The sequence below is a fragment of the Magnolia sinica genome, chromosome 19, assembly GCF_029962835.1.
Source record: "Magnolia sinica isolate HGM2019 chromosome 19, MsV1, whole genome shotgun sequence".
Taxonomy (NCBI): domain Eukaryota; kingdom Viridiplantae; phylum Streptophyta; class Magnoliopsida; order Magnoliales; family Magnoliaceae; genus Magnolia; species Magnolia sinica.
Genome location: NC_080591.1, coordinates 27,114,589 through 27,140,702, shown reverse-complemented (window position 1 = coordinate 27,140,702; position 26,114 = coordinate 27,114,589). Strand labels below are relative to the sequence as shown.

Sequence of the window (26,114 nt, the reverse complement as noted above, 5' to 3'; positions counted from 1 at the left end):
ACCACCGACTCAAACGACGTCCGCGGCTCTGTTACGTCTGCGAAACAGAGGCTCCGGATGATCGTAGTGGGCCATCATCACGGACCGAATCTTCAATCCGAGCCATCCATAATGCAGAGGGGTATGATCTGGTCAAACCCATGTCGATTTTTATGAACTCAGGCATACACACGGGCTAGTTTCAGCAGTCATAAACGGACAGCCCGGCGACGATTGCGGCGTGATTATTGAGTTTGGCCGCATCAAAAGCATTCCAAAACCAGTCATCTCCGGTCAAAATTTCGAGGAGCAGCCAATGAACGGAGTGGATCTCTGGCACGAACTTAAGAACGGGCCCCACAGGGATATTTGCGTAAGAGGTTTCGGTTGCTGCGCACGCTGCCGTGCGTGAAAGAGTTGCTGTGCACGCTGCCGTATGGAAACGGGCCTTCGCTCTCTCCGGCTGCAGGAAGGATAAAAGAGGAGCTGTGAGTGCTCGGTGGAGGAGGACAGGAGGAAGAAGGAAACACGAGAAGACGTGAGGAAAGGAAGGGGAGCTCGGTTTTGAAGGAGGCAGCGGGTGAGGGAGGAATAGTCACGGTTGCTGCTGTGCACGGGAGGAGTGCAGCTGCTGTGCACGGCTGGGTTGTGAGGTTGCAACGTGGGTTGCTGCTGGGAGAGGAAAAGAAGAAGGAAGGAAAAGAAGAAGGAAGGACAGGGATCCACAGCTGGCATGTTCAATCTGGATCTCTTTATTTCCCTCCGTTCTTTTTCTTTTTGAGTTTTTATCTTCTGATGGATCATATGGAGATTAATCCATCCATGTCAGGCTAAAACCTCTTAGCTAGGGCTAAGAGGTGAAGCTTGTAGCGTGATGGGATAAGTCTTCGCTTGCGCCTTTGTTTAGACTGAATTGATTTTGATTTAATTTTATTCTGGGAATGTTCTTTTTGTCTTTAATGGTCTGTTGTGACTAAAATTACAATGGATCTGCAATGGCCTTGAGTATTCCTTTCTCCCTTTTTTTTTTGAAGTCAGGAAGCCCTGTTGTTCATCATTGCTCCATGGGCATGGTAGGATGACAGTACCCTTCCTGATCCTCATACATGGTTGATTGGTTGGTAATTAGTTTAATTCTGTTGTTTGCTTTGTCTCCTGGGCATGGTTAGATGATGGAATCCATTCTAATTCATATACCTTTCATCTTTTAAAAATCAGATCAGGTAGGTTCAGTTTGATTTCCATAAATATTAATGCAGGCATAATTTCTCCCTGATCTCTACAAGTGGATCCTCTGAATCCCTAGTTTGCTTTCTCTGAATTCCTTAAGGTCTTAGATAATTCTTCCAAAATTATTTCTTAAATTCTATTTTGTTTAGATCGCATCTTAGTCTAGTTCTAGTTCTACTTGGTTTCAGATAACGTACAGGTATCAGTTCCTGTGGATTCGACCTCGGTCTTACCGAGTTTATTACTACATCACAACCCTATACTTGGGGAGTGAACAAACTCCCCTTTTGATCCTTCGATCATTAATGCCAACACTTTGTCAATGTTTCAGCTCTAAAATCAAACACCTTACATACGACGCTTCATTGAAGTGACCAATGTAATAGGATGTTGGGTGAATCTCCTACAATACATGGGAAGTTTGTAATTCTTAAGGGATTTCCTAGATGAGTGTTTTAGGGGATTTGGACAAGAATTTCACAATGAGTTTAAATTTAATATCTAGAATAAGGTAAAGATCAAGTTAATTTTTTTCATTAATATTGGAATGCTCTTCCAATGGATGAATTACAAGGAAGATGACTTCGATCTCATGAATTTAGAGGTTGGGAGTGTGAGATATGGGTGGGGAATCTACTAAGCTTTCATTATACCAAAAATTCATAAAAATGTTTAAGAACCGAATGCCCTTTTATAAGAAACCATATCGATCTCATCTAGGGAATTATTGGCTCTGTCGATGGGATCGAGCACACTATCAATATCATCGAGAAAATATATGAATATATTTGTTGGGTTGTTATATTGTTTCTTCGATTGGATTGAGTTGTCCTTCGAAACCATTGAAACCCATCGACAACATGTCGATGGGATCAGGGACCACTCGAAAATAGTTATTTTGGGCTGTATATTTTACAACTTAGCACCTCTTTTAGTCTTATTTATCGTTAGTACCTCTTTTAGTCTTTCTTATCATATTTTAATTTTGATTGTAATGTTAAGGAGTGATCAACAATGTTTACCTATAGGGTTAGGATCATCTAGATATTCAAAGTTTATTTTGGGTCAAGGTAGGGTCACCAAAGCATCTCATATACTTGTTCTTTGCTCTTTAATGCTTATGTACTCCTATGTCTTTGGTTTTTAAGTTCTAAGGGCTCAACTGACTACATGACACATAAACTCACATGAATGACAAGATGAGCAAATCAGTGCATTAATAATATGAAATTAGACTTAACACTAAATGAGGATTAACCTTCAAACTAATTGAATCTAGTCCTACCCATTATATTATCAAATATAACATGCAGAAATAAATTAATAAGTTAAGTATAAAGATCATTAGACATTTTTTCTTAAGTTTTTTCATAAGAGTATACTTAAGAAGAAAAATGTGAAAGAATTCATTGAAGAAATCAGAAAGAGGTTTGCTAAATCCGAAAAGGCACAGACTATAATGGATCTTAGTGAACTCGTATCTCTGAAATATAATACTAATGGAATTATGAGCACATAATAAAGATGGTTGACCATGTGGCTAACTTAGGGGCACTTCAATTGAATATTCCAGAAGGCCTAGTGGTATACTTAGTGATGATTTCTTTTCCTTCTAGTTTCAGTAATTTCAAGGTCAATTATAATACCCAGAAAGTAAAATGGTCATTGACTGAGTTGATATTGCACTATGTGCAAAAGGAAGAGAGACTTAGGCTATAGTAACCAGAAAATGCTCATCTCCCATACGCCTCTTATGGAAATAACCCAAAGAAAATTAAGAGAGGTTTTAAGAATAAGTATAAGAGCAATGGGAAGATAGCAGGCAATGGTACAGATGAATGTACCTATAATGACGTTCAGTACATTTGAGCTAGTAATCTATGAGAAAACTTTGACGTAGAAATAATAGGAGTCGTGTCTCAAATTCTAGAGAATCCTATTATACGCAACACGAGATTCTCTCTTAAAACCATATATGCCTTTTAATCATTGATTAGTAAGGGAGCAGTGAGAGTCGATCTCAAGTGTTATGACAATGTCAAGGGTTCGAGTAATAGGTGGTGAAATTTCATTAGCGTGAGTGTGTGGGTGTGTGCGTGTGCGTGTGTCAAAAAAAAGTGTTGTGACAGTTTAAAGGCCTTCACCTGACCATACATACACCTTGGTGATCATTGTGAGAGAAATCGTGTGTTTATAGAATCCATAAATAAAGAAATGTAATATAGATATTCAGCTCACGACCAAGAATAGCAATTGGATGGAATGATAAGATAAATAAGATGGTCTGCACTGAATGCCTCATCAGTGGGAGATCCAGTTCAAGTTTTGTTTCATGACACCAGTGTTGTAGCTCGATAGGGTATAATGCGAGCACTTGTGACATCGTGAATTGAAATAATTTTTTTTAACATCTTTCACAAAGTCAGGTATTAGACATTGCGGTATTGCAGTCCTCTTAATTAAGATGTGGACAAAATAACATATGTTATAGTTCCTTAAAAGGAAGAGGATATATAATTGTTAGGTGTTTATAAACCCCAGTTGATAATTACATCATAGGGTGATCAAGGTCAGTAGGAGTACAAACATCAAGGTTGTGTATGTTTTTCAGTAAATTAAAGTTTATTGACGATTTAAGTTTTGATCTCTGTTTTCATTGTACATGCGAAATGAACAGACTATGTTGGCTATGATCGAGGTTGAGGCATCTCTTGATAGAGATTATTAGTCCGCTTAGAAGTCTGCATGCGGGTTTTACATGGCATGAGATTTTCATATTCTTCACTTATGATTTCGGTATCCATGTCGTTGTGAATGTTGACATTTTTTATTACAACTAGTCTCACTTCAATAAATGAGGTGATGATTATTGTTGTTCAATGTCAGTAGTTCTAATGGACCAAATAGTTAGAGGTACTTCATAAGATATATTGCATACTGAAGAATGCCATAAATAACCCAAGTGGAAGAATATTAGAATTATGGGCCATGTATGGCATAATTTCATTTAGGAATGCAATGATCGGTTTAGATCAATTGCATGACCATCAAGGTGGGACCCACATTGTTGATCCTTATACACAGTTTTTATACCAATAAGGTACAATAAATAGTTTTTTTTTAAAAACAAGTGAAGCTCTATTCATATTCAAATGAATTGATTACATGAGAAGGACATTCGAGTCCTTTCAGTTAAAAATCTGACAAGGGCTTATCGTAAGTGGAAACGAACATGTACGATAGGGCACAAAAGCGCCAAAAGCGAAGACCAGACTGACTCAGATTCAGTTGGGGCCAGGTAAGTCAGTAAAACTCCTATCGTGGTCCAAACGAATCGCACCAAGTCCCACTTTGTCAAGGAAACAATTACCCCTGACGCGGCGGGGAAGAAGGGAGAACTGCCTGAAGAGAGTGGACATTTAAGAGTCGTTGGCTAGTCGGGCCATCCCGTCAGCCGGTTCATTACCTTCTCTGAAAATATGAGAGAAGCATACCTGGCCGAGTGATATGAGCCTCCTGATGCGAGACACCCGGTAAGCCCACTTCCAGCCGAGCTGAGCAGAACCATTTAAGAATTTGACAACCAGCTTGGAGTCTGATTCCAACACAATGTTCTTAAGGCCTAGATGAAAATAATGAGTGAGCCCATCATGAATAGCTCGCAGCTTAACGAAGATGTTGGAGCCTGTCCCGTAGGCTGCAATGAAACCAAAAATGAAATCTCCCCTATGATTTCAACATATACCACCTCCACCTAAGGGGCCTGGGTTCCCTCTCACAGAACCATCTACGTTGAGTTTACACCACCCCGGAGGTGGAAGTTTCTATTTGACAATTAGAGGTGGGCCAGTGTTGCGGCGGACGGGTGAAATCTGAAAATCAACCGAGGGAAAACTGGTGGCAGGCGAACGCAGAACGGCAGGGAAAAGGGAGGCAAGAGAAGCTAAATCTCGGTTTACCTTTTCCTTGTTGGACAACGCATGGAGCCGATTACCGTCATAACTGTTGGAGTTCCTGGCCTTCCAGATTTGCCAGAAAATTATACATGGAGCAATATTCTGGAGGTGACAGATTCTATCATGGGGCCGAGAAGCGTTCCACCAAGCAGACGACATTCCTCTGACTGTGGAATCAGAGGGGCTACTAATGCCAAACAATCGCCTGAAAAACACCCACATCTCAACCGCAGCTGGGCTACCAATGAAGACATGATTCAAAGTCTCTACTGTTCTGCAGGTCGAGGCAGAGTTGGAGCTACAATCACAGCAGAAGGCTAACTGGACACCGTGCTTCTGAATTGACTCGTCCAGAGGAACGACCTTATGTAGGAGAAGCCATACAAAGACTGAGATCTGTGGGGGCAGATAGAAATGCCAAACCCAACGCAACTAGGCCTTGTAAGGTTGAGGCCATTTGCAAATATTCTATGCTAAGCAAACCGAGAACTCTCCATTGGGGGAAAACGGCCAGAGACGCGAGTCGGGAGTGTCCGAAGTGCAGAAACCCGCTTGGAACAGATAGTCAATAATCTATTGTAGTAGATAGGTAAAGGCTGAGGAGGATGGGAGAGAGCCTGCCAAGCCCAATACTTGGTTCACTATGGTTGACAGGAGGTGTTGGGGAACTGGAGCCGAGGCGAGTTGGGATAGGGGGCCCAAACCAGTCCAATTGTTGGCTCAGAAGTTACAGGTACTAAGGCCAATATGCCAGCGAACTTGTTAGACCAGAAAGGGCAGAAGTGCATGGATCTTCTTCCAGAGAGGAGAGGTGAATACCGCTGTTTGGATCAGTCCTGGAATTGATAGGTCCGGCTAATACTTTGAGGCCATGAACTATTTTCACAGGTTGCTCTCGTCCCTACATCTAACGTTCCAGCCTAACTTCATTTGGGAAAGACAGCGAGCATGCTAACTGCAGAAGCGGCTCTCAATTTTGCTAATTAGGGGCTGGAAAGAGCTCGCCTTCACCTTACCAAAAGCTAGTGGCACCCCTAAGTACACTAGGGTCGCGTTGCTATTGGAAATGCCCAGCCGGTTCTCCATAACCCTGATTCTAGTCGCAGAGATTTTGGAAGAACAGAAGAGAACACTTTTCCGGTAGTTGACTCTTTAGCCCGAGGCTCTCTGGTAAGCATCCAGGAAGGTGGAGAGAGATCTGAGAGATTGTTGTCCTCCATTAGTGAAAAGCAGAGTGTCATCTGCATAGAGAAGGTGAGAGACCTGAAGGCAGCCCCTCCTGAGCTGGAATGGTGAGCACCTACCCTGTGACAAGAGGTTTTTAATCCCTCTACTAAGCACCTCAGCTGCAAGAATAAAAAGACTAGGGGATAGCGGATCCCCCTGGTGGATCCCCCGGGTTGACTTGAAAAACCCAGCCACTTCACCGTTGATAAGGACTAAGAATCAAGAATTATTCCAGCAATTTTCGACCATGTGCACCCAAGACGAAACGAAATCAAACTTCAACAGCACCTGCTTCAAGAAATTCCAGTCGAGGCGATCATATGCCTTTTCCATATCTAATTTTAATATTATATTGCCACCACGAGCTTTCCTGTTAAGATCCCGCACCATTTCTTGTGCCAAGGCAATGCTTTTGGCCATGGATCGGCCCTTCACAAAAGTGTTTTGCTCAGGGGAGTTGAGCTCAGGAAGCACTAAGCTTAGCCGGGCTGAGATGACGCTACCAATGATCTTGTATAGACAGTTGCAGAGACTGATTGGGCGGAAATCCGAGAAGGATTTCGGAGCAGAGTGTTAGGGGATCAGACGGATGAGGGTGGCTGATGTGGCCCTAGGGAAAGTCCCTCCCTGGAAAATGTACACCACAGCCCTATGAAGGTCTACCCCAACAATGTCCCAACAGACTGAGAAAAAGCTTCCAGGAAAATCGTCAGGACCTAGAGCTCCGTCGCTGGGGATGGCCTTAACGGCCTGCTGGACTTCCCGTAGCGAGGGAGGAATCATCAAACAGATGTTGTGGTCCTACGAAACGATGGAAGGGATGACATCAAGCAAACCAAGTGCAATAGATGTGTTACCTGCTGTGAAGAGCTCGGAGAAGTGATCCACAACTGCTGATCTTATGTCTGAAGGGTCCTGCAATCTGTGCCCGTCAGGAAGATCAATAAATCGGATGGCCATACTATGTTGCTTCTCAGTGGCTGAAGAGTGAAAGAGTCTCGTGTTTCTGTCTCCCTCAGCCAGCCAATGCACCCTAGCTTTCTGCTTCCAGTAGATCTCCTCCAGGAAATAGAGCTTCCTTAGCTCTTCAACAACAGCCTGGTAGAGAGAGCTGATTGCTAATAGCGCTGTTAGCGTTGTCTAGGACAGGATCATTTGACAATTGCTGCTCCAGGTCCGCTAATTTGAGCTCGGCTTCCTTGATCTTGGAGAAGATGTTACCGAAAACTTCCTTATTCCAGATCCTGAGAACGCGTTTGACAGCCTTTATCTTTAGGAGGATGTTAAACATTGGATGTAAAGCTTCTTCCGAACCCCATGCTTGCCTAACGATCTGCTGGAATCCTTCGTGATGAACCCACATGCGCTGAAGTCTAAAGGCTTTGGGAGAGGTTGATACTTGACTAGGGAGGGTCAGTAGAAGCGGAGCATGATCAGAGCTAATTCGAGGCGAATGCTCCACGATGAAAGATGGAAAAGCAGTGTTCCAAGTGTCGTTAATGAGGACTCTGTCTAGCCTCGCTCAGACTCTGGAGGAGCCCGATTGGTTGTTACACTAGGTGAAACGTGAGCCAAGAAAACCAGCGTCCAAGAGGCTGGCATTGCTGATAGCCTCGACGAATTCCTCGGAACTGTGGCAGTCCGGTAGCCTCCTACTTCTTCTGTCATCAACGTTGGTAACAGCGTTAAAGTCCCCACTTACTGCCCAGAGACCTTGCAATGAACCAGCTAGGGCCAACAGTTCCTGCCATGGATCTCTCCTGAGATGCCTGTCACAGCTTGCGTAAACAAATGTTAGGTTTGTCGGGGAGGCAAATTGCTGAATGGAAAGCATAATAGAAATAGACTGATCAGACATTGAATAGACAGAGAGAGCGATGGAACTACTGTAGAAAAGCCAAATCTTTCCTCCTGCTGAGGCGTTCGAGCAGGAGGAATGGAATCCTAGTTTGAGCCTGGTGCCCACTCGTTTTTCGTCGCCAAGCATGGGCTCTAAAAGCACCACAATCCGGGGGTTGTGGCAGGCCACCAGCCTCTTCACAGTTTTGATTGTCCTAGTGTTGTCAATGCCATGAACATTCCATGATAGGATCTTATCCATAGATTAAACAACCAGTCATAAAATCCCTGAATTTGATTTGCCTCTCCCTTGAGGCACCACATTCTGACATTGGAGCCACTGTCATAAGCTGATCACCACGGGTCTGCAGAGAGGGAGCACCTTTGTTCGAATATGAGGGGTTGCAGGATATATCTGATCCTGCGAATCGGTCTTCCTGTCTGGGGATGACATGCCCATCAGTCATGTTATCCCTGCCTTTAGACTCAACTGCTAGGGGGAAGATCTCTTCCACAGTATCGGCGTATCGTGCTCTGTTGAAATATGGGGAGAGATCCACATGGAAGCTATTGCTGAGATCTTAGGAGAGTGATCTTAGGTTTCGAGGGATGGATTGGGGTTGAAGAAGTAAGGGGGTGTTTGATGAGGATAACAGATTTCACAAGGTTTCAACAGGGAGAGTGGAAGGGGGGGAGGGGGAGGTAGCTTATCAGGTTCCAGGATAGGCAGGTCAGTTGGGAGGGGATAGTTATCAGCAGACTTTGATCTGATATGATCCCCAGGAGGTTGAAGATTAGGACTGTATGCTGAAGTGGGGGAGGGTTGCTTTGAAGAGCCAACAAGGTTTACCTCACTAGGCAGTTTTGTTGGATCAATGGGTCTATCAACTCCTCCTTGCCTGGGAGAGAGTTGATGTTCAGGTGACTTCTGTGGCACATTTCCACAAACACCTGATGGGGCCTTTGGAGAGCTATGCAGTAGGGCCAAATGCAGAGAGGCATTTTCTTGAGCAGCAGTTGGGCGAATTGGATTCTTTCAAGGAAGGTTATGGAAGGTGGTTTCGACCCAGTTTCTGGTGGAGTGAGGCTGGGTGGGTGGTCTTCTCGTTGGGGGTTGCTGAAACGGAGGAACAGGGGATGATGGACTTTCTAGCTCTGCTTGGATGGAGAAGATTTTATCCAGGACTTTCAAACGCAACTGCTTCTTCATGTCCACCCCAGGACTGAGGATGATTTTGACTCTGGCGAATACCAGGAAACCCCCAGATCTTGAATGGTAGTATGTTTGAATGACCTTCTTAAGAGAACTGCCAAGTGCCACAAGAACAGATTCAAACCAGGCATGGGCGGGAATGCCAACAAACCTGACCCAGGAACCAACACCAGCGAGGTTTAGATCTGGCATCCAAGGGGTTGTCGAGAAAATTCCCATTTCCAACAGAAGGGCCCTGTCCTCTAAGAAATCGGCTAGGTCTGTCCTGGGTTTGAAGGATATGAGGAAGGATGTTGCAGACAATCTGGCAATGTCGACTGCGAAAGATGAAAATCTCGAGTTTTGGATGGAGTCAAGGAGGTGAATGATCGAAATCTGCATGTACAATAAATAGCTCTACATAGAGTTGTATTAGGACATAGCTTCTCTCTCTGAAACGAGATTGAGGAGACGTGGGCGAGAGGAAGAGTCCTATGATGGGTTGACACTTTCTCACACCCAATCCAATTATATATAGTACAGTCGGTCCCCAATTCCACACACTATTACATGCACATTTTCTCCCCATTAGAGAGCGTGCAAGCGTGAGTGTGTGGCAAGTAGAAGACCAACGCAACCACCTTCTTCAGGGTCTTCAAGCAGCCAAGACAAAGGCTGATAAAGTTACGCATTCAAAACCATTCAAAACCACCTTCTTCAGGGCCTTCAAACAGCCAAGACAATGGTCTTCGACATGGGCTGCATCACTTTAGCACTTAACTAATACACGAGGTGCCTTGTCAGCTGCTGGGAAACTTTTAATTGTTGTGGCAATTATGCCCAATAAGAATCGAATCAAGCCCCATCGTACAACTCCTTCAATTCCGATTACAGATTCACTTCACATTAAAAATAAACGTTGCAATGCTTGATAATAGCAGAATCAGAGTTTTTTCAGGGTGCCTGAGGTGTCATGGAGCGAGCATTATTTATCATAAAATTGCTAGAGAGAGACACGATGCATTCATCGAAGCAATGCTTTCCGGTTTTCTCAAGATTTTGGGGATTTAACATCTATTAATCTACATAAAACTGCATCAGGTGTTCTATCCTTCGCAATCTTTCTGTGAAAGAAAAAATTTTGAGCATCTCGAACAGATTCCAACAACTTACAATCAAGGTATTTCTCCACTGCGGTAAGATCCGCAATAACATGGAGCAGAGTTAAGTTTCTCCAGGTAGAATTTTTAGTAGGAGATGTAGCAATTCGTTCATTGACTAGTGGTCATTTTTGCCACCAGGCCATCTTTCTTTGCGCTTGCTAGTTATATTTCTTTCAGCTTGTGGTTTTGGTTTTGTTTTAGCTTGCATCCTGGCTTTGGTCCATTTGGTCACCGTCAGGTTCTCTTTTTCTCTTAGCTTGAAATTGGTCTTACGCTCAACTATGCTTACCTTAAAATAAAAAAGAAGAAATGATATATTTTTACTTGACTAAATGCCCTCACTGTAGAAAATGCTTTTGCTACAAAGCTTTGTAGTGAATCAGTGCTCTTTTTCCATTTGTATTTTTTTCTCTTCCTACTACTTGCTTTGACTTACACTAATTCCACAACGCCACATGCGATTGGGGATCATCCAACCCATGCAACATATGGAGCACAAAAAATGCTTAGAAGTGATCTGGCGCAAAAGGCATGTTGGTCTCATCAAGTACAGGGCCACACATGACAGCAATTTTTCACGAAGTAATTTAATCAGACGGTTTGTTCCCAGCTTACAATTAAAAAATAATAACAAAAAATAAAATCTATTAAACAAATTTCCCTAACTTCATGCGCTTAAAAAATGTGCATTTTTATTAGAATATGTAAACTAACCCAACTGGAAAAGCCAACAGAAAACAAACCAAGCGCTTAAAGGGTTAGGACGAGAGATTGTAGAGAGCGGTTTTCAAAGATGATGAGATAGCAGCCCAGCCCGTCTGTGAAGGGTGTACTCCATCCCAAAAGAAAGCAGACTCTGGCCTTTCACACACCGTATACATCTTGGTACCATTTCCATCTAGGTTCCCACATGAGAATGCACTGCTCACTCCTTTGCAACAAGGCGTCAAGGGATTCTCAAACTTCCACCTTCCTGTATAAAAGAGAGAGAAAATCATGTACTACAACATTGTTGCGCTAGAGTCCTATGTCAGTTCTGGGCGGTTTAACGAAAATGGTGGTGACTTTTCAAGCCTACTACACATGGTGTAGGTTTATAGAAATTCAGATCATCCAAATTGCTCACCCAACTGTGGATAGAGCATATTGGTAAAGTTGCACTAAGAAAATAACATTAGCTATTGATTTTATTTTATTTTTCCTTTGAGTGTTGACCAATCACATTTAATTTTAAGCATCCATTCAATAACTATGAATTGGATAGTTATGATTGCTTGATCATGCCAATTTTAAATATACACTCCATCCACAATGGGACTGATGTAGAGCAGGTTGTGGACGACTTCATGCATGGCCAGGATTTAAAAGAATGAACCGAAAAAGTTAGACCTAGGGCAAAAACAGGCTAAACATGAACTAGAGCTTGTGACAGCCATATATAAATTTGGAAGCTGCTATCAAATTCGCACGTATAATACATAGCATTTTTATTTTTTTTCAGAGCCTAAGAGATTTCTGGTAAAAAAAAGTCATTTTCAGATTCAAAATTACTATTTTTGATAAGTTTCTATTGCCAATTTCCATTTGTTTCTAAGGTTTTAAGTGTTCAATCATTCCTAGTTTGAATAAGCTTCTTTTTTCTTTCTTATTTTGATTTTTTTTCCCCCTCTTGTTTTTGAGTCAGGTAAGAGTAATTTATGAGTTTTGAGTCATTTTTGATATCTTTATCTTTACTATTTTTCTTTTAGTTAGTTTTACTATTTCATAAGTTTTATATTTTGGGTTAAAGAGTGTAGAGCGTCTGTTTTTGCTTATGCAAGCACATCACGCACAATGGAAATATTTCGTTTAATAATATAAGGTTTTTGTTCTTGATTTTAAAGATTTTTCAGTCCTTGTGAATTCAAGGATTATTGTAGGAAAGTAGAGGATCATCCCTCTTTTCTCCATACACCTGCTATGATAGGGACCAACAATTTCTATTGATTGGATAGCGCTCTGCATCAGTGTCACATGTGTGGAGAATAGTCACCATCATCTTTTTAACGGTTCGAAACTACCTAGGAGCCTAGCCTATAATGTCAATTTCAATTTCAACTACAGCCCATTACACGTGAATTTCACGTGGAATCATAGATAAAGTTTACCATTTTGATTCTGAAAGTAGAAAGAAGGTATATGCATAAAAATTAAAATTAAAATAAAACCAAGGCTTTCCCTCTAATTAATCATTTGAATAATCACCTTGGTTTCCTGGGCTCTTGATTATGGAATCGAAGACCTTGTAGAGATTTAAAATCATGATTGTCGATCCGTTGCCATTTGTATTCAAATCTTTCACAGCATTCTCCAACAAGAGGTTGTGAAAATTCGCGGCCTGATTGAACGTGTCATCACACTTCTGGTAGGATGAAGTAACGGTGACCTGGGGCAGGCATCCAATGGGCTCAAGGCCCGTTACGGAGATCTTTTTTATACCGAGATCAGTAATGCGCTTTAGATCTAATGTAAGTTGATTAATTAAAGATGTGATGAAGTCTTGTATACCCTGTCAACACATTGTATGAAAGAGGAGACAATGTTAGAAAGTAAGATGGGAAATGTATTCATAGTAGAATGCTAATTTCAGTTTAAAATCTTTGTAAAAAAAAAAAAAAAAACTCGGCCCAACTCACCCATGTAGACTCAACTCAATAAGATGTCTCCAACACGAAAAAATAATAATAATAATAATAAATTTTTTTTTTTTTTAAAAAAAACCTCGTTAGGTTTTACTTTTACAAAGCTTAAATTACACAACATGTAAGTTTTAAGCACGAAAAATAAATTTTAGAAGTAATTTTGTCTTTTTTCTTTTTAAATTTATTTTTTTTTGTAATCAGAAGATTGTTTAATTAGGAAAACATGACTTCCCAAAGTCAGCCATCAGAGTTATAAAAATATATTATAGGTGGATTGAGTCAAGTCTGATATGCGAGTTTGACCACATTGGTTTTAATAAGTAGGAATTATAAGTCCGGACACATCAAAATGAGAAGTAAGAGCGCGTGTGTGTGTGTGTGTGTGTGTGTGTGTGTTTTTTATAGGTCCAAGCTTTTATAGACCATTTAGGATCATCCAATACAGAGAATTTATGGGTATCTTCCATCCATGGTGAGTCCAATCATATCAATGGTCCAGATCACTGAAATATAGTCCCATTTTGCACAGAATATACATAGGGACATTATTCATGTTTTGATGTGTTATACTTCATAGTTCTCTTTATAATCGGTTAACAGGCTTAAGCCATGGTAAAAAAAAAAACAAAAAAAAAAACAAAAAAACAAAAAAACAAAAAATTATAAACAATTAGTCATTCAAAACAATTAAACTATAAAATATGAATGGGGAATAAAAGATTTCAGAAGCAATGAAAGGGGATTTAGGTAATTGGTATGAAGTTGTATCATGGTCCTCTCTGCACGTAGGGAGACTTTTCTGCAACCCCTTCTTCCATCTCTCCCAGTAGGCTCGGGCGCGCCAGACTTGACTGGGACCCAGAACCAGCGAAGTGGGTGGTGCCTTGACCGTGGGGCCCACCAAGATGTATGTGTTGTGTATCTACGCCGTCATTCCGTTTTGCCAACTCATTTTATGGCATGAGCCCAAAAATGAAGCAGATGCAAATCTCATGTGGACCATACCACAGGAAACAGTGGTCATTGAGCTCCCACCATTAAAAACTTCTTAGAGCTTATTGTAATGTTTATTTTCCATCTAAGCTGATGGTAAGGTCACACAGACCTGGATGAAGGGAAAATACAAATTTCAGCTTGATCCAAAGCTTTTGTGGCCTACAAAAAAGTTTTTAATAGTCATTCACTACTGTTTCTTGTGGTGTGGTACACCTTGAGATTTCTATATGCTTTGTTTTTGGGCTCATTCTATAAAATGAGTTGGTAAAATGGATGGGCAGCATGGATAAATAACACATATACATCAAGGTGGGATATATGGTCAGGGTACTACCCACATCGCTGGTTCCCGGGTCCCAACCAAGTCCCGCCTGCATAGTTCATGCCAGTCTGACTTTTGCGTGTGAGAGAAACATTTGATGCTCTAAAAGCACTGTGAGTTGTATTAGGTCCAACACACATTTCATGTGCTACCGTGTAAATAATAAAAGATCTAACATGTGTATGCACGTGCATACATACATATATACATACACATAGATACATATGTAAATACACGCGCGCGCACACACAGATATATATATATATATATATATATATATATATATATGCAAATTAAGTAAAAATAAAAAAATAAAAAATTATGATTATAAATTAATGTTTATCTGAATCGAGTAAAGACAAGGATGGGTGACCTTACATCTGCTGGCCATCATATTTAACATATAGAACCAGCAAGTAGGTGTTTTACAAATATAATAGAGAAAACTTGTATTGGGTTTTCCAAGCAATAGTGTCTTCTAATCATGCTTGATTGATTAGGTACTGACACTATCATCGTCAACTCACCACACTGTATTGGGTTCTAAAAGACGTTTATTAGAGTTGCTATAAACAGATAAATTAGGTGGAAATTTTAATAGAGATTAATTAATTTTGATTAAAAACCTTTATTTTAATCTCATTCACATGTATCAGGCAGGCACATATAGTTGTTCTCTGGGAGCTTGTATAGTGTTTTGGTGAAAATTACTTCTCAAGAAATGGTGTTCCCCACTTATTAGGAGTTGAATTTTTGGTGGAAAACATTTTCCAGGAATGCTTTTTCATATAAAAAGGCTTAAAAGTTTTCACAGTGCTCTCGTAGTTTATTTATTTTATTTTATTTTTATTTTTATTTTTATTTTTATTTATTTTTTTGAAAACATAAAAGAAAAATGTTCAAACACAAGAGAAAAGGAACAAAATAAAACAAGTGATAAGAGGCACAAGAATTTATATAATTTGACAATATGCATGTTTTATGAGACAACAACACATATCTTCTTCTTTACTATAAATAGGAGAAATAAAAATATAAAATTTACTTCTCTACCACCCATACCATACAATGAATCTCTCAAAATAAAAACTATGCAATATCAATCTCTAACTATGGCCTCTCACTACATAGACAACATTGCAAGAGAGTCAGTGGCAGAACTAAAAAAAACTAGGCCTTCACCAGACTATACGGCCATACACGTACAAGAGGCAGAGAGTTGTCTCTCACAAGGAGACATGAGTCTTCACCACCACGGCAAAAAAGAAAAAAAAGAAAGAAAAAAAAAAATAACATCTTTTTATTTTTTTGTTTTCATTTCTTACTTTCTACCATCTTTTAATTACTAAGATTGAATTCAATAGAAACATTTTCCATACCCCATGGTTTGTATTACTAAAATATAGCCATGAGGAATTGGCAAAATATTTGACTTTTCACTCATCCCAATACGAAGGATTGGTAAATCAAATAATAGATAGTAAATGGATCTGTTTGAAAATCAATGAGTTGCTAGTCCTAGAATATTATTCTCGTAAGACTTGAAGCTAGTTAAAATAACAAAGCTTCTGACAATTTTACCCCCCTTTTTCGCCAAAGTCAAGTAAATAAAAGGTTTGATCCGGATATTTCTCCCACTCACGTACCCACTTGTACAAACTTCAAATGAAGCAGTTGATTTCGAACATAAACTTCATTAACAGTTCGCATTAATGAAAGAGAAATGCTACTTACTGCTATGGAGCCATTTCGGGCTTGATATGCGGTGTAGTCATTACCGGCTACAGAGACATGGGCCATGGAGTATTGAAGGTCCCACTTTGTATACACCCCTCGTTCGATCAGCTGCTGAAACAGATCAATTTGGGTGGTCATGTTTGGGAAAGGAACTAACGTATTGAACACTCCGGTCCCACCATAAGCGAAATTCATTCCATGTCGTAACGGTTTTGGGCCGATATCCTTCCATCTGTAGGGGATGGGAGATCGGATTCCCATGAAGGATGCTGCAAAAACAGATTGAAACTAGACTTTAGGAGATACCCGAAAAAGAAAAATTATTAGAAATGAGAAATGATCAATTGAAACGAGACTTTGTGAAGAAATGGTCAGGATGTTTTAGATGGTCTGATTAGAAGTGATTTTTTGGAACTATAGGCGATCCATGTTAAGCCCCAACAAAGAGATGGTTCGAATTAATGAACGTGTTTTTCTCTAGGTGATCTAGACAATCATTTTATAGGCCACTGATGTCATTTTTTGAATTGTCTGATTGGTTAGATTTTTATATGGTGGCCCATGAAATGTGTGGTGTACCATCGTAGACAGTTCAGATTTATTGATTAGATGTCCAAGCGTCCTCCTGCAACTGTCAGTTCACACTTCACTGTTAGCCACCCCTACTAGGGATCGATACCAAGACCTCAGTGTTGAAATGAGGTATCTTTCACTCAGTCTCCTGCAATACGAGGACTATAACTTACAGTGCATTTGAAAGCACTGCAGCATTTCGCACTAAAAATACTCAAAATGGAGAATCGTATGCGTGGTAAATAAGAAACATAGATTATTGGTGGAACATAGACCGAAAATTCCACTCACCATAATCATCTGACTTTCTACTGAATTTGGAATTTGGACTGTCATGGATGCATGTTTTGATTGCTAGTTGGATGGTTCGGATTGTCCAACCAATGTGATTTTCGTTTTATGAATCGTTCATTATGGGTCACGCGATTTGAATGGTCTGGATTCTCATATACTTATGTATGTATTCATCTAGATGTGTACTTTAGCTATGGACTCTGTTGAAAAGAAGGTGAAAATCGCAACGAGAGGAGTTGGTAGGCATGAATAAAATTAGAAAGAAATTAATTTTTAAAAAAATGGGAAGATTACCTGAGCTCTTCATTCAATGGACCCCACTGTAGCTGGACCACAATGCGAAAATCCCCATGGATTAGCACTGCCCCACAAATGGAAGATGATGACAAAAAATGCCATTGGTTCACAATCAATGGGAATATGTCTGTTTTTCGGACGGTTGAGATTTCTTGACTAACACGAATTTAGTGGGACCACCCATATCAATGACAGTTAGGTAGTCTCTCGAACTACTGAACTAGTTTGCTTTCCAGATGTGTATTGCTTATGCTTCACGTGCAAAGGAATATAGATTGGGTATGTTTGGGAAAGTGAATTAGGTGAGACGCACTAAGAAATAGAAAAATCGAAAGAACAGAAGCATGACGTGATAAGGTATTGTAGTCTGCGTACTACTAAAGTGAATTTACAGTGGGGCAGCTTCCAGTCGACTGATGACCTACCTGAGCTGGGTCCATTTGGATCATGATCTGTATCCATATTTGGGATCCGTGAGGTTAGATATAGTCCCTAGTTCTTTAGGATCCGGTTGACACTGACGGCATAGATCCGGTCTGTATGCACCTCCAAAACATTCCGCGGTAGCGTTGTAAACAGGCCTAATATATTGATATCTTTATCCGATGTTCGAGTTGAATAATGGATACAAATACAGATTTAGATATTATCCAAAGAATTTGTGAATAAGTTGGATATTCGGATTATCAGGTATATGATTAATATCTAATTAAAAAATTAAAAAATAAACTAACTTCTTAATAAAATTAACAAAAATACTTAAAATTAGAAGGGAAAAAAAAAACAATTTTCACTATAGAAAAATATCTACAAAACTACTATAATCTAGATAACAAATTTGATACTTTAATTAGCCAATAACAAACTATAAAACATAAAGCAATGTAATAAAAATATCAAACTTTCTCAAGAGATAAAGACAGTTAACATTAATGGTCACCATATGTTAATAGCTTGTTAGTACACCCCACTGTCAGTTCACACTTCATTGTTAGCCACCCCTACTAGGGATTGATACCAAGACCTAGGGATTGATACCAAGACCGCAGTGTTGAAACAAGATAACTTTCACTCAGTCTACCACTTGAGCTATGGATCAGGGTGTGTTTGATACAAGGGTTCAGCATGCATTATAGCTTTCGACTGTTATTACTTTGTGACTAGTAATCAGTTTTGCATGTATAATATATCTTTGGAAAACTATTGATGAGCTCTATATGCTAACTATTTCCATATTTATTGGCCCTCAACTAATTTTTTGAAAATAGATTGTCTTAGAAGTTACTTTCGAATTTAAAATTAAAATTTACAATTTGTTAATAAATTATGGATTTTGTTGTTTTAAGGCCTTTTTGGTTTTCCAATTAACAAATCACTTACGTTTGACTATAATGATGATTTGATTACATTGTTTGTTTTACTCAAAAATCACTATAAAAATGATAGATTTATAATATGAAAATGTAATGATTATAAGTTACTTTGCCTACTTTTACAAGTTTATTTGACTCTTAATTTACGGGCCATAATTTCTTATCAAACAAAGATTTAGAAATAACAATGATGACTCTTTTATTTTACATTTCATAGGAAATTTGGAAACCAAACAGGCCCTTGAGAAAGTTTAGGACTTAGAAAGTCTTATAATAGCTTAAAGTTCTAGTTTAAATTATGGGAAAGAGTTTGAATCAATTTAGAAATTTTTATTATTTTTAGTAAATTTATAAATATAGTGATTAGGGTTTTTATAATTTGTATTAAGGAGCTTTGTAAATATGCCTTATTTTGACTTTCATTAATTATATTGCTTTTGTTTCTTGTTCCTTAGAGAGATTTCTCTCCTTATATATTCAAATGCTATTCTGAGGAGAGTAGTGATCTATTAGAGATATTTTTCTCCATACAGTCGCTATATTATTTCGCATTAGAGCAAGGACTTTTCTCAAGTAGATGGCTTCTAGCTATCAGAAAATTGGGCAATAATCCTTTAGATAATGCTCCAAAGAATACTTATATGATTGAGGTGAAGTTTGAGACCTTTTATCAGAAGTTCCAACATTAAATATAGGACATGCAAGTGATAATCGATAAGATTATTGATGCCATGGATCGCAGAGATATTTATGGTAGCATATGACCGATGACCGTCTAAGGGGCTCGCAATCAGATGGCTTGTGGTCTAATGCTATTAAGCAAATCAAATGTTAAGAAAGAAGAATGGACTTATGTAGATCAAAAAGTGCTTCTTGAGAAATAGATAAGTGGGTAACCAAGTAATATCTTTTAATTAGGTAAAAAACCAATATCCATATCTAATTTTCTTAGGTTAGATGTGTGGGTTAATCCGGTAAGGGGATATCCACAAATTGGAGTACGGTGAGTCGGCCTTGATCCATATAGGGATCTAATAAATTATTGGATGGATCTTGATTGAGCCAACTTGACCGGAATCATGCACAAGTCATGGGAAAAATATAAAATTTCACAAGTAATTCTGGCCATTCAATCTAGAGATTTGTTTATTTTCCATCTTATGATAGGCGGGCCCTTCTCATTTTCTCATTGGGCCTGCCCGAAATACCCTTCTGTTTCTTTCCTGTTCCATATCAACAAAAATTTTCTCTCTCTTTAAAAAAATAAAAAATAAAATAAAATAAAATAAATAAATAATCTAGAGATTTGCTGATTCCACACGCAGGTAGAGTTGTCCATGTTTGTTTGCAAACATGGGAGATCTAATCACATGGAAGATCTAATCACTGTAGCTCACCTGATGAAAAGTTCAGATCTCATACATGTGTTGCTCTATGACACATGTACCCACGCATGGATGTCTACATGGGTACGTGGAATTAGCAAACCTCTTCAATCTATGGACATATAAAATCGAATGTTTTGAATGGCTGGGATCAACTTTTATAATAAAGGAGGGACGTCCATAGCTTATACATGGAGGGGCCCACCTACTGAAATAGGTCTTACAACTGACTCATGTGGCCCAGCCAGCGGGCTAAGATTTCACTTAATTTGGTAGTCCGTGGGACTACTTCCTATTGCCCTACCATGATGTGTGGATGAAGAATCCGTAAAGATGGTAAACAACTCTGCACAATCGGACAAAAAATAGGACAAAGTAAAAAATGGTAAGAAAAAGGAAGAAAGAAAGAGAGGGTTTACAGACCATAGAAGAGCCATGAAAGAAGAACAAAATCATGTGGCGGAGAGAGAGAAAGAGAGAGTTTACAGACCATAGAAGAGCCATGAAGAAGAACAAAATCATGTGACGGAGAGAGGGAGATTCTTTAGAGAGAGAGAGAGAGAGAGAGAGAGATTCTTTAACAAAAGAGAAACATCACTACGCAGAAAAAACTAAAGAAATGGACAGCTTTAACAAAGGAGGCATCTAAGGAAGTAAGGAAGAGAAGCATCCATTCTTGGCTACGAGCATTCTACATTATTTTCTAATAGTGGTGAATCTTCTAATAGTGGTGAATCTTCTAACACGTACAAGATACATGTTTGTGTCAATCTAGACCGTTGAATCTTTAATGCTTATGTTGATGAATCGTAACACACAGGATGATCGGGTGATCCTGACTGTTTAATTATTGGGGTACCAAATGAACTTTTAGAAAGAAAATAGATAAGAGTTCTGAACTGAATGATGTTGAGATCGCGCTTTTAGGACATGATCTACAATGGGGCTCCATTTTGGACAGTCTGGATTGAGGCAACTGTACTCCACGTTCAAAAAGGATGAGTCACTATCATTTAAAGTTGGTGCAACAGAGAGAGAGAGAGAGAGAGAGAGAGAGAGAGAGAGAGGCCCATTCCTTTAACAAAAGAAAAAACACATCAAACATAAAAGAGAAAAAAGCAATCACATGAATTATGAGAAAGAGAGAGAGAAGAGATGCAAAGACACATCGTACACACAAAAATAATAATAAATAAATAAATAAAATGAACTCATCCTTGTGTTGAGAGAGAGAATCTTGGATAGCTAAAGATAACCCACTAACTTCTAGACTTCGGTAAACACAAAACACATCAAAACTCACAAAAATAAATAAATTGAATCAAACTACACCAATTTTGAGAGAGAGAGAGAGAGAGAGAGAGAGAGAGAGAGAGAGAGAGAGAGAGAAGAAGAAGAAGAAGAAGAAGAAGAAGAAGAAACCCACCTAAGTAATCCGTAAAGACTCGGCCATCGGAGAACCGGCCGCTCGGCTTCCCAGGAAAGGTGATCCCATATGGCTCTTTCCACGAGTTAGCCAACAATTTCCTTATATTTCCAGTATCTGCATACGAGTCACCGAAGACAAAGAGCTTCTGCAATTGAAGGTTTTGGCGACGGTGCCGGTGATGATGATGATGATGAGAACCTTGCACTTCAATCCCTATAATAATTTATTATAAATTTATAAAAAAAAAAAAAAAACAAAAAATCTAAGTTATACTGAGTTTTACTAAGAAAATTTACGAAATTCGAGAAATTCTCTTCTGACCAGCTAATAGAAAGATGAAAAGAGAAAAGAAGAAGAGCTTGTCTTTCTCCGTCATCATATCCACCGACAGAGTTCCGCTAGCCTCGCCAAAGAAAAGGATAGAGGATGAATGTAACCAAAGGTGATCTTGGGAGGGATGTCACAACAAAGAGCCTTTCAGCTATTTATATAGTGATTTCCTAACCACTTCTTATGGCTGCTGACCATGACTTTGGATGCTACGTAGCCTCCTCTCATTGATAAGTACCTACTACAGGAAGTTGGGTGGGCCAATGTACAGTGGATTTTCTGATCAGGATGATCCTAACCTTTCAGACATTTGGACACTAATGGATGAACGAAAATGAAATGATCAAGATTGATATTTAAATGGTAAAAATCAGTTGATTGAGGTGGTTGCAATGGTTTAATAATTATAATTTTTGGTCTATGTCCCAATTAGGGTGGGCCCTTGATTTTGAATGGTATCGATCAACCTAAATATGGGTAGTGTGCTGGATAAGCATACTCAATGCTATTTATTTATTGTGGTAACGAGCCCACTAGATTTAGGGCAATTATCATGCGCTTACTAAAGCAATAATGGTGAGCCAGGGCTCCTATTCCTTCTGAAAAAAAAAAAAAAAAAAAAAAACACAACCCATTCTACAAGCGGATTTCGTCCTGCCCCTGCCTGGAAGGAATCGGTCCAAGCAGGGGCTCTGTGGGTCCCACAATGATGTATGAATTTTATCCACGCCGTTCATACATTTTTTCAGATCATTGTAGTAAATAAAAGCAAAAATGAGGCATATCCATTAATCAAGTGGACCACTCAGTGGACATTGTAATCCTTCCATTCAAACCTTCATGGGGCTACAGAAGTTTTGGAGCAATATGAAATTTGGTTTTTTTTTTTTTTCTCTTCATGTAGGCTTATGTGATATTATGAACAGGTTGGATGGAAAATAAACATCACGGTGGGCCCTAGGAAGGATTCAACGGTGGGTGTCATTACAACCGCTGCTTCCTGTGGTGTGGTACAGTTGAGCCTTGGATCTGACTTATTTTTAGGCTCATTTCTTAAAATGTTCTGAAAAAATGTACGAACGGCGTGGATAACACCTTTACATCACTGTGGCTGGGGCAGGACGCAATCCGCTTCCAAAAGACTGATGGATGATAGACAGATGTTTCAATTTTTCGTAGAAATTATATACACGGCATATAAGTTAGTCAAATAAACTGTTCAGATGGGTCCTCCTCTATATATGTGATGAACAAAAAAAATAAAATTACCCTTATTTGATTATCCGACTATGGGATTGGTGGACATTTATTGGACGGTTAAACACACACACACACACACACACATATATATATATATATATATATATTCTATGGTCCTATTTCAACGAACAAGTAGGAACCAGCGTTTAGGATTGTTCAACCAATCCGATTGTCGGATAGTGCGTTAGAGAAGGTATTTTCCACACTTTAATCGATTTAGCTTGAGTTAGTTTATACCACTTGTACGATTTCGAGTGCCTGTGTATGAAGCGTCAAACACTGCCGGAGCATGGTATAACTCATCCGTGTTATCGGGGAAACGGATTGCCTACTCGCCTGACACTAGCCCGGTGGCTGATGGTCGGTGCTCTGTGGGCCCCACCATGATATATGTGTCTCATCCATGCCGTTCATCCATTTTTAAAGATCATTATAGTGCTTTAACCGAAAAATTATAGGGATAAAAATATCAAGTGGACCACACCACAAGAAAACAATAGTGATTGGATATCCACCATTAAAATACTTTATGGCCCACTGTACTGTTTATCTGACATCCAATCTGTTGGTTAGGTCATACAGACCTAGATGAAGGTAAAAAATAAAGACAAGCTTGATCCAAAACTTTTATGGGCCCCAAAAAGTTTTTAATGGTCAACATTCATTCAACACTGTTTCCTGTAATGTGGTCCAATTGATATTGGGATATATCTCATTTTTGGTCTCATAATCTAAAATGATCTAGAAACATAGATGGACAGCATGGATAAAAGATGTACATCATAGTGGGGCCCACAGAGCACAGACTCCGAGCCATTGGCTGGTGGCAGGGTGCGTAGCAAATCCGTTCCCTGTTTTCGGAAGGGGAAGCGGATTGCGTGCCGTGCCACACGCCACCGACCTCGGTGGTGGGTTGACGTCATAAGTTCCACGCACCTCACACCATTCATTCATTTGGCAGAACAGGAGTTTTGGATCCGTTGATATTTGTGTTTTTACTTCATCCATATCCGTGTTAACTCATCAGCATTTTGGATAGAAAATAAACAGTATAAATACAACACAAACATTGCCATGGGGCCCACAGAACTTGGTTTCGTCATCACGCGACCCATGTGGGTGGTGTGCAGCACACCAGGCAATGCTCCCATGTGTCTGAATAAGATTATGGACACGGTTTGGCAAGTGACACTGGAGGTGTCTATTATTCGAACAGGATTGCGTTCTACCCTTTCCCTCTAAGCCGGGAACGGGTAGTTCTGTGAGCGGGCTTACAGTTATGTATCTGTTTATCGATGCCGCCCATCTCTTTTCTTACATCATTTTAATGAATGAGTACAAAATGAGACAGATCCACCGCTTCCAAGTGGACCACACCACATAATAAGCTTTGTTGCATTAAATGCAAGAATCATTTGTGATGTGGTTCACTTGAGTGTTGGGTCTGATTCATTTTTGTACTCATACTTTAAATAATATGAGAAACAAAGGGATGGATGATATCAATAATAAGATATATCACAGTGGGCACTATCATGATACACCATGATGTATTTATTTTATCCCCGTTGTCTATTGACGCAGGGATGAACGTGATGAGGTCGATCACCGTCTTCCTCAAGAGAATAACTACTCCAAATCCACGGAGCTTCTCTGGACTCCCCACAAAGCCTTCTCAAACCCACGAGGAAAGAAAGCAAAAAATAGAAATAAATTCTAATAAATTAGAAACTGATTAATTAATTCCAATAAATGAGTTCACAACTCTTTAAATAGGGATACCAAGCAATATGAGAGAAATTAGAAGCAAACTACAACTAAAACTCCTAAAATTCGTGACTTACTATAAATAGTAAGCTTACTATTTATAGACGGTCGTGATGTCTACTAGTGCACAAGGTTTTCGGCCAAAAATAGTAAGTGTCCTATTTGGCTTCACCAAACCGTTCTCCTAATTATTCTAAGCTCTTTTCACGTTGGATGCAACTCCTAAAGCCCGACGGATGAAGAGTTATAATCAAACTAAAACTTACTATTTATAGTAAAAATGAAATTAAAACAGGGAAACGACCGTCGATCCAGGGGTATTTCGCAAATCCGGCTTGTGTAACCTAGCATAGCAGGGATAGTTGGTTAAAGTAGCTCGTTCTACCCCAAAATCATATATTTTACGCCCGATAACTGATTTCGGATTGTGAGATACGCTCAATCTAAGGTCCGACGGTCCGGATCACTTCTGTCGTCGACCGGGCCTTTTCTGATCCATCTTGGCCATGAAACTGCTTGCGACCTGCTCTACATCAATCCCCTCTACTTCAAAAGAACTCGTCCTCGAGTTCTCATCCTGCTCTGGTTCATGATACTCGGTCAGGTTCGCGAAGTTGAAAGTCTGTGAGATCGCCATGTCATCTGGAAGATCAACAACATAAGCATTGTCATTGATCTTTCGAATGATTGGGATGGATCTAATCTTTTTATTTTTAAATTTGTTGTACGTCCCGGTCAGAAATCTCTCTTTGCGCAGATGGACCATAATACGGTCGTCCACCTCGAATACTTTTTATCGCCGATGCTTGTCCGCTTACTCCTTGTACTTCTCGTTTGAGGCATGTAGCTTAGTCTGCACTTCCACATGGATACCCATGATCTTGTTTGACATATGTTCTCCTACAATGCTCGTGTCTAGGTGCTTGGGCAGAGGGACCAAGCCAAATGTGTGGCGAGGTACTCATTCATAGATAATTTGGAACAGTGATTTCCCTATCGAGCGGTTCACCATGTTGTTAAATGCAAACTTTGCTTGAGAAAATGCCAAATCTCACTGCTTCGATTTTTCTCCTGAAATGCAGCG

The 26,114-nt window shown here is 39.6% G+C and overlaps 1 protein-coding gene across 1 annotated transcript; it reads right to left on the bottom strand.

Moving 5' to 3' along the window:
• Positions 1 to 11,148: 11,148 nt before the first annotated feature.
• Positions 11,149 to 22,147, bottom strand: LOC131235033 (GDSL esterase/lipase At5g03610-like). The gene is made up of 5 exons (XM_058232120.1): positions 21,995 to 22,147; positions 21,671 to 21,886; positions 16,320 to 16,591; positions 12,831 to 13,134; positions 11,149 to 11,559 (listed from the first exon to the last, which is right to left on the bottom strand). The coding sequence occupies exons 1-5, from the start codon at positions 22,050 to 22,052 to the stop codon at positions 11,345 to 11,347; spliced, it is 1,065 nt and encodes a 354-aa protein (XP_058088103.1). The 5' UTR covers positions 22,053 to 22,147; the 3' UTR covers positions 11,149 to 11,344.
• Positions 22,148 to 26,114: the final 3,967 nt, after the last annotated feature.

Excerpts from the sequence above, each read along its gene's own strand:
- LOC131235033 (XM_058232120.1), bottom strand. The coding sequence starts at position 22,052 with ATGATGACGGAGAAAGACAAGCTCTTCTTCTTTTCTCTTTTCATCTTT. Across the intron at positions 16,592-21,670 it reads AGTCTTTACGGATTACTTAG|CATCCTTCATGGGAATCCGA; the intron begins GTGGGTTTCTTC and ends CTGTTTTTGCAG. Across the intron at positions 11,560-12,830 it reads CAAGAGCCCAGGAAACCAAG|GAAGGTGGAAGTTTGAGAAT; the intron begins GTGATTATTCAA and ends TCTTTTATACAG.